The 9063-nt window shown below is 47.1% G+C and overlaps 1 protein-coding gene across 2 annotated transcripts; it reads right to left on the bottom strand.

Moving 5' to 3' along the window:
* Positions 1–135: 135 nt before the first annotated feature.
* Positions 136–9063, bottom strand: LOC102449541 (acidic mammalian chitinase-like). Of its 2 annotated transcripts, none has more exons than XM_014577162.4 (12): positions 8995–9063; positions 8396–8451; positions 7957–7986; positions 5868–6069; positions 5219–5275; positions 4352–4517; positions 3904–4028; positions 3472–3595; positions 3189–3371; positions 2254–2370; positions 1791–1926; positions 136–563 (listed from the first exon to the last, which is right to left on the bottom strand). In XM_014577162.4, exons 2-12 carry the CDS (start codon positions 8418–8420, stop codon positions 325–327), a joined length of 1404 nt encoding a protein of 467 aa, XP_014432648.3. In that variant the 5' UTR covers positions 8421–8451; positions 8995–9063; the 3' UTR covers positions 136–324. The 2 variants fall into 2 exon arrangements, with proteins under 2 accessions (XP_014432648.3, XP_014432649.3); XM_014577163.4 differs by having other exon boundaries at positions 8945–9058.

A 9063-nucleotide genomic window follows, 5' to 3' on the forward strand; every position in this document is an offset into this window, starting at 1 on the left:
GCTTTATGTTAGTCATGTTTTATCCATTGTTAGCTAGGCTTCAGGCCTCAGACCAGGCCTGTGCTGCATGGGCTTATGTTGTAGGCCTTCATCTTGCTACAGCAGTTTTGTGAAGCATTGGCAGAGAAGACACTCTAGAACACAAAGAATTTTATTTATTATGTTCAAAGCAGGGTCACCAATCACACAGCAGGCAACACACAAATTAATGCCTTATTCCAACGAATGGGTTTTCTTTGATGAGCCACAAGGGACGCTGCCAGCGGGGATGATTCGAGTTACGATATATTACTCATCGGTGTTTGTCCTGAGCAAGGGACGGGGCTAATATTTTGGATAGTTACAGCACTTGCAGCTGTCATCATAGACAAGGCCTGCTGGACAGGTAAAATGGTAAGTCCGGCCCCCAGTACACATGTAGAATTTTGTATTATTTTGGGGGTTGGCATGGATGCCGTCTTGTTTGCCAGCACAAAAGTTGTCATCTCCCCCCGTCGTAGGTGGAATATCTCCTGGAGGGCTTGTTGCAGGGATACCTGTAGGGCAGTCTGGCACGATCGGATCTAAAATGAATAATTAGCAGTACATTAACATATACGGCTGCACTACATCTACATGCATCTCTTGCATGCTTGTCTGTGCTTCTGGCCCTTACACTTCATGAGTAGTAATGACTGGTATCGTGTTCCGAACCTGGGACTAAACCTGGGACCTCCTGGTCTAAAAGCATGACTTGGGCTAAAGGCTAAAAGGTAAAAGCTGTTGCAGATTCACATCCTCTGCAGACCAGACACAGAGCAGCCATGATTCGTATACACTGACAAGCGAGTCTCAGAGGCCTGATAGACCCATACTCCTGGCTCTGGATTAACGAGCAGGCTGTAACCTTGATGAAGTCACATAGTAATCCCGTGCCTCAATTTTCCCATCTGTAAAATGGGGCAAATAATGTTTTTGTCTGTCTTATATATGTTGTGGCAATTAACTGTGTCAAAAAGCTCCTCCACAATGCAACGTGCTAAGTAGCAGCTCAGTGTTATCAAGACACCACCCATGGCAAAATTCTCAATTTGCCTCAGCAGTCGTTTTCCAAAGATCACATTTACCACATGGCCAGCACTTGCAAATAGAAACAGGACATCCAGGTACATGAGTCAGTGCTTTACTTCTACCTGTCCCCTGTACTGATGACTAGTCCTTGCTTTGGGCCTCTGCAGACCCAGCAGGAATTTCCCCCCAGCAGGCTGAGAAACATATACAGGTTGGACCTGCCTGGTCTGGCACCCTCGGAACCTGACTGAACTCCTCTGGTCTGGAAAAATCCCTCATCAGGGGCCATTTTTTATTCCCCTGCTGCTCCCCCCACTGGGCGGCCTGGCTCCCCTTCCAGCACAACTGAACCCTTCACCGTCTCCTGCCCTCCCCAGCACAGCTGAGCTGTGCTCTGGCTCCTGGCCCCCAGCACAGCTGAGATGTGCACTAGTTCCCACCTCACTTCCCGCAGCCCAGCAGAGCCTCACGCTGGCTCCCACCCGCCCCCCAGCACAGCTGAGCTGAACGTCTCACTTTCCAGCTCCCACTCTCCCCAACTACCGTAGAGCCACATATCACCGCCCCACCCCCAAATAGAACCGGGCTCCTGGACCCTCAATCCCCCCAGCACACCAGCACACTCTGATCCTGGAACATCCCTGGTCATGCCGGATCAGAGAGTCCCAGATTTTAGAGGTGCAATCTGCACTGACCTTTCTAATTATCTCAGCCTGCAATAATAATCAGTACCAGCTTACCGTTCGTTTCGAGGAGTCTCTTCAGTTCACTTATTAGCGGATACTTTCCTTCATTGCAGAAAGTGCCCCGGAAATCATCCAGATCAATGGCCCATACCATGGCACCGCCGAAATTTTTCTCCTTCAAGTATTTCACCTGCCCAACAAAAAGCCCACAACTATCGGTCACATTTCCACAGCTGCTTAAGAATTCCTTTAGGAATTTCAGTACAGCCTGAAATAAGTAACTGGGTACACAGCCATGGCGCAGTGATCAGCGATGCAGCAGAGCACCCCAGCTCAGAAAGAAATGCTCTGGGAAACATCCCCATCACATTCATAGTGGTTTAAAGCCATGTGAATGATGCTGCAAATATATCCCTTTGCTAAGAGACTCTGAAATACACAGCATTGAAGGTAAGCGCTTTCCGAGAGCAGGAGCAGAATGTCAGTAAAGCTCACTAGAAAATGTTAAAGATCTTACCTTGTGTTTAAAGCTGCACTTCTTGTCATATCCCACCCATTCATTCCCCTTCACGGCATAGGGGACTTTCTGGTCATCAATCCATCGCACCTCAGCTGTCGTTAGGAATGTGCAGATCTGCCAAAACAGCATGGTGGGAACACAAAATGAACCTCATTCAGGAGCCAGAGGGTAAGTCCACGGGCTAGATATTGTCCCCGTTGTAGTCTGTAATGTTAAGTGGCCAGCCAAGAGTTACTCTGGTGGTGTAGAGTCGGTGTACCCCTCCTGACCATCGCCTTGCAGGCTGTCAGTGGCACAGCTGAGCAGACAGGATGCGGCCACATCACAGCTGTACCCCAATCTCCCAGAACAGCCTTCTCAGCTCTGCAGCAGCAGGAACAGCTTAGAGCAGCCTGACATTAATTTCTAACAGGGACTGAACTGGCTTTATGAATAGGGAGAAGGTGCTATGGTAGAACCAACTTTGCCCCACCTCCTATTTGGGATCTGAGGTGAATGGCGTTTTTCCAGAGCTAAAGATCTAGCCTGCTAACACTCCTGCACAGCAACTCCGGAATAAGTGGAAGGGAACCCATCCAGAGTACAGAAAGAAAGAGATACTTAGACAAGAGACAGAAACTCAGCTACAAGCAAGAGTAAAAGCAAAACGTGTCACCTAGAATTCATAAAAGTACATCCCATAAGACACTAACTATTGGCCAGAGACTCCGCTTATACAAATGGGCATAGATCCACTGAAATCGACACCTCTGAGTCTCATTTACACTAAGGCCTCTCTACCTCGCCAGCAGTATAAAGGGGTCCTGGCCTCTTTGCCCTTCCAGTGTGATGTAAAGGCATCTTAGGATAAGAATTGGGGCCAATGGAACTAGCTCCATTTACACCACCTCAGGATCTGGGCCACAAAAATCTCATTTACGGAAGTTTCTCACCTCATAATAAGCCCAGAAACCAGCTTCCCGGGTGTAAGGGCCTGAAGACCCAGCCCCAGATGCTGGGGCACCGACAGATGTGTCACTGCCGGTAAGCCGAAAGTTCCGCCCGTAGGTGGGGAATCCCATCACGAGCTTCTCAGCGGGGACGCCGTTACTATGCCAGTACTCCATGGCGAATTTCTGCAGAAATCCAAACAGAAAACCCGTTTGTCAGTAGGGCCCGTTTCTCCCAGCGCCCTTTTGGGAAAATCAAAAGGGAGTCTGCTGCCTGTCCCCTTACGCAGTTGAAGTACTTGAAGTCCCCCTGGTCAGCAGAGCCTACATAGAGTGGGCTGTTGTGCCCCGTGAAGCGGTCCCAGCCTCCGTGGAAGTCGTACGTCATCACGCTGATGAAATCCAGAACCCTGGTTTCGATCAAATAAAACAACAGAAAAGAAACAAGCAGGTTAGAAATGTGATTTCCTGAAGGACTAAACGAGTCAGCAGGCAGTATGAAGGATGAACATGATTTGGGGGGCTTGAATCTCCATTGTCCCGCACCTTATGCTGCTGTTTATGCCCACACAGAGGGCATATAACTGCTACCTTTGTGATCTGATCGTGTTTTGCACCCACCTACTTTGCACAGGTACTAATGATGATGCAAAGGGCATGAGAACAGAGAACCAGACCAAGAACATAGTAAGCACAAAGTGAGAACCGGTCCACTCACTTCCCTATCTCTGCAATTTCATATCCAGCATCAATAGTTCCTTTGCCAGCAGATACCGCTGCGGTAAGTAAAAGTCTGGGGCGTCCAGTGCTTGCAGCCTCAGCTTTAAAGGCTTCCAGCATTTCCTGAAAACAGAAATGAGGGCATTGATCATTAGCAATTTTGGTTAAAAAGTCATTCATGTCCAGCTATGAATAGTGATCTAGAAACATCCCTGATCCTTCCTATAAATTCCTAATGATCTTCCCAATGTTCCTTCCACGGCTGATTGTCCCCAAACCCTTACAAAGGTGGAAAAGGATCTTACATCAGGTCTAGCACCATATTTGTACAATAGTTGCATTCAAGGAAGTAAAAGGGAGCTAAAACCATGCAGTGCCAATGTAAGCACTGCTGATACACAACTCGGTGGTGCTAATCTGCCTCACTCCAGCTGACATCTATTCACCTGAACCAAGATGGTGAAGCGGTGTTTGTCCTCGGGGGGGCTGCCTCCAGAGCCCGGGAATTCAAAATCCAGATCGATCCCATCAAACCCAAACTTACGGAGGTACACGATCACCGAGTCAGTAAAAGTTTTACGATTGGCTTGTGTGGAAACCATCTCAGTGAATCTGGAAAAAGATCATTCTTAGGCAATGTGGCCCATTGGGTTGTTTTTGTTTTTTGAGGTTTTGGTGTGTTGTTTTGTTTTGTTTTCTTTATACCAACACATGCAACAGCACACTTGATCAGTTTCCCTTTCATAAATATAATTGTCCTAATGCATAACAGTATAATTCAAACCCACTTCCATTAATCACCTCCATTTTTGTCACTAGCAATATATAGCTGAGAATCCACTATTAATTAGTTATCTCCACCAAACTTGAGAGTATGAAGACCTTGTATTTATCGTTTGTCAGCCCACATCTTTATCCTCCTCTGTTAACACCATGCAACTATCTTCACTCCAATATAAAAAAACAAGACAGACCAAGGGTATTAAGGGAATTTGAGACACAGAGGGGGAACTGATGGCCCCAAGATCACGCAGCAGGTCAGTGGTGAAGTTCAGAAAAGACCCCAAATGTCCTGGGTCCCATGCTAGTGTTTGGTCTACCCTTCCTCTTCATGCAGTAAGAAATTACATGCTCTTATAGACAAAGCACTGGACTGGGGTTCAGTGGACCTGGGTTCTCTTCCTGGCTCTGCCATTCCAATGTTGTGTGACTGCCACTGTCTTGGTTAACAATCAACACAACTGTTAAAGGGGTGTAGAGTGCTCTGCCTTGCCATCCCCACCATCTTAAAAAGCAAAGGGAAAAGTTCTTACTTCTGGATAGCAAAGTTTCCACCTCCAACAGCCAAGAGTGTGACAAGGTTCCCATTTCTAGAAAGCAGAAAAGAGTTGGAGAGTATGAGATTAAATGAACAAAATATATAACGATAAAATCAATTGATTTAAAAATATGGTTGTGAGTTTTTAAACAATCTCCTCTACTCACACCTCCTTCTCAATGGGGTCCTGATTGCTGTTTAAATTATAAATTGAGACCCTGTCTATCCTAGGGAACTCTGTGGACAGCTGGTGAACTAGCAAGGTTTTAATATGAAAGATATCAGAGAAGACTAATTTTTTTAGTGGCAGAGAAAGTGATTTGTACTCAGACTGTGAAAAAACTTTGGATTTGGTTTGTTTTTACCAAAAGCGAGTTTATCAAAATGTTCTCTTTAAAAAGGACTTTACAAACCCATTTCCCAAACCACATTTTTGAGTAACCCAAACGTGACTAAAACTAAAAACTAAGGACAGATACAATTTTGGCATCCTGACTATTTCTAAGAATAAAAAATAAGCAAGAAAAAAAAAACCTTTCAGCACAAGGAAGCAAAAAGGGGAACAAGCCTCCACGTTATTCGTTTATAGGTCACATTGAAATTAACTCATTTTTAAAATCCTCTACACATTAGATGTTACTGACTTCTGCTTCAGGTCATTAAGCTGTTGGTAGAGGGTTTCATCATTCCATTCGACCTTGGTGATCTTATTGTTCTCCAACCCAGCAAAAGCATAGATCAAATGGGTACACAGGAAAGGGTCCACATTTTCTGGAGTGAACTTGGCTGCTTCTGGCCGGTACTGAGACCAGTTAGTAAAGTAGCACACACGTTTGTACGCTGAGCCTGGTAAAAAATAAAATAAAAATAAAATGTGATGGCACTAGTGTCCATTAGTACTCCAATAATTTGGTACACTGTCAAGGGACACACTCCTCCATGATATTAGTGGAGAAGGTGTGGGGTCCGGGATGGAGGTTGGGTGCAGAAGGGAACTTGGAGTAAGGAATTGGGATCCTGGCAGGGAGATTGGATGAAAGAGGAGGTTGTGACAGGGGGCTGGGGTGTAAGAGGGGATGCAGGATCGGGAAAGGCGTTGTGACCTGGAGGAAGGGAGTAAGAGGGGGGTGCAGAGTCCAGGAAGGGGCTGTGACCTGGGCCAGGAGTGCAAGATGGGTGCAGAGTTTTGGGTTGTGACCAGGGGTAGGAGGTTGGGGTGCAAGGTTTGAGAGGGATTTGTGACTTGAAGGCGGGGTGTAGGAAGGGGTACAAGGTCTGGGAAGAGTAGGGGTGCAGGAGTAAGGGTGCAGAGGGTTTGATTGGGGTAGGGACACAGAGAGTTAAGGGGTAAGGGCCGGGCTGGGGTGGCAGAAGCAGGCTCTGGCCGGGAGGCACTCCCAGCCAGCAGCCCAAGTGGTTTCTCAGCCAGGGCCCCTCCTTTCCACACCCCTGCACTGGCTGCAGAAGTCAAGTATAGCTGACTCTGAATGCTGTGAGCTAGTAGAAGGAAGGGGGACTTCCCATGCTGCTTGTGTTGTAAACAGGCAGCTCCCATTGGCTGGGCTGTAAAGCATCTTAACCTCCCACCCCACCAGCTCTTTTAGTGTTCAGAGACCTCCTCTGAGCGCAGGGTGGGGCCAGGGCAGGCTGGGACCCTGGCGGAGGCTCCCATGGGCCTGATCTGGTGGCTTGGGAGCTGTATTTTCCTTGCCCCCGGTGCATACTGCATTAGCACTGATGTCTCAGGGCTGCAAACTTCAAATCCCTACTTCGGGTGGAGGCAGATTATGGGTATGTCTACACTACCCCCCTAGTTTGAACTAGGGGGGGTAATGTAGTCATACGGAGTTGCAAATGAAGCCTGGGATTTGAATTTCCCGGGCTTCATTTGCATAAAGCTGGCCGGCGCCATTTTTAAATGCCGGCTAGTTCGGACCCCGTGCCGCGCGGCTACATGAGGCACGGACTAGCTAGTTAGGATTAGGCTTCCTAATCCGAACTAACTGTACACCTCTAATCCGAACCAGCTAGTCCATGCCGCGTGTAGCCGCGCGGCACGGGGTCCGAACTAGCCGGCATTTAAAAATGGTGCCGGCCGGCTTTATGCAAATGAAGCCCGGGAAATTCAAATCCCAGGCTTCATTTGCAACTCCGTACGACTACATTACCCCCCCTAGTTCAAACTAGGGGGGTAGTGTAGACATACCCTATGAAAGTTATTTAAGTGCCTATTTTCAGCACCCAGCTCCCCAGAGGCAGACCCCTCTCTACAGCTTTAGGCACTGGCGTAAATACTTTAAAAATCGGGCTCAGCATTCCTTGGCAACTAGGCACCAAACTATAAAAGGAGCCAATGTTACGTACGGAACAATTGACATGGAAAAGACACTTGTTTCCTACCCAGACAAAATGACTCCTGTTCCTGTCCCTATTACTGGAAACTCATCTTTTGCCAACCCCAAAGTCCAAGCCTGATCTTAGGCTTGCCCTGGTGTAAATCAGGAGTAGCTCCTTCCAAGGCAAAGGAATTACACCAGTGAGAGAGGAGACTCATATCAGCCATAGAGAAAATTCTCATGCAAAATTCTTGGCCAAATGCTCATGGATTTCAGCAGCAGTTTTGCCTGTGTTAGGAATGGGGAGAAACTGAACAGGGACCTGGGGATTTGACCCTATTTATCGGTCCCCAGACATGCAGGCAATGCAGACAAACAGGGAATGAGACATTCTTACCCAGCCGCAACTGCAGAAGAATGGCCACACCTGCAAACCAAATGAAAAGGCATTAGAAAAAAGTCAGTCTGGTACACTGTACACTTTGGACCCACCCCTTTGGGGTGAAATCCATTCCTGCACAGAGGGGCCAGCACCATGTAAAGCCCCATTCGTGCCCTCAAAGTGCTGCAAAGGCCTTCTGCACACGGGTGAATCTCATGAGGTAGCCAAAATCCATTAGAGCAAAGTCTGTGCTAAAACATGCCCATGTGGGATGCTGCAGTTTCAGATATTATTAAGACCAGACGGGGCCATTGGAACATCTAGTCCGACCTCCTGCATAATGCAATTTTAGAAAAGAATCTGTTTGTGTCTCATCTGGATCTTTCAATTTCTGGGCCAGGATTCCCCACCATAATGCTCAAAGTATCATTGCGACGGGATCAGATTCACTTACCGGCCCAGAGCAGCATCTTCCCCATCTCAGCTGGAGATTTTGGTTTCAGGAATTATCTACAAATGGGAGAGGGAGGGAAAGACTTGTGTTGGCAGCATGGGAGAAACAAAGGCAGTTGCAGGACAGAAAGGTTTCCAGGCAGCTGCTGGGCTACCATGCAGCTCTTCTCAAGACAAGTATAGTTGTATTCCATAGATCTCCGCTGTCTGCTTTAAACAACAGTTCCCAGTACTGCCCCCGCTGTTGGAACAGAGCTGGATATGACAATGGAGTACAATTTTAGAACGTGGTCCTTGTGTTGACAAGACAAAAACAGGGAAGAATCAATATTAGTGCTCTGTTAACACTGATTTAAAACATGTTGGAATAACTGCAGCATCTATGCACAAATAGGGTATGTCTAGACTACATGGCTCTGTTGCCAGAGCCATGTAGATTAGTTTACTAGACATACCCAAATGAAGCGGCGATTTAAATAAACCATACATTTTAAGTGACCTTTCCAGATTTCCTAGATCCCCAAGTTATGGTCCAACTCACAAAACAAACCTAAAATGAAATGAATCCTTCTTTGATATGCCGTGCATCCAGCCACTGACCTGGCAGATTTCTGCAGCGTGATCCGAGATAGCTGGCTGCTTCTTTCTGCTACCTACCTCTGCCTATTA

Source organism: Pelodiscus sinensis, chromosome 27 (assembly GCF_052426305.1).
Source record: "Pelodiscus sinensis isolate ZL-2025 chromosome 27, ASM5242630v1, whole genome shotgun sequence".
Lineage (NCBI taxonomy): Eukaryota > Metazoa > Chordata > Testudines > Trionychidae > Pelodiscus > Pelodiscus sinensis.

Excerpts from the sequence above, each read along its gene's own strand:
- LOC102449541 (XM_014577162.4), bottom strand. The coding sequence starts at position 8,420 with ATGGGGAAGATGCTGCTCTGGGCCG. Across the intron at positions 4,029-4,351 it reads GCTTCACCATCTTGGTTCAG|GAAATGCTGGAAGCCTTTAA; the intron begins GTGAATAGATGT and ends TTCTGTTTTCAG. Across the intron at positions 2,371-3,188 it reads GTTTCTGGGCTTATTATGAG|ATCTGCACATTCCTAACGAC; the intron begins GTGAGAAACTTC and ends CTGTTTTGGCAG.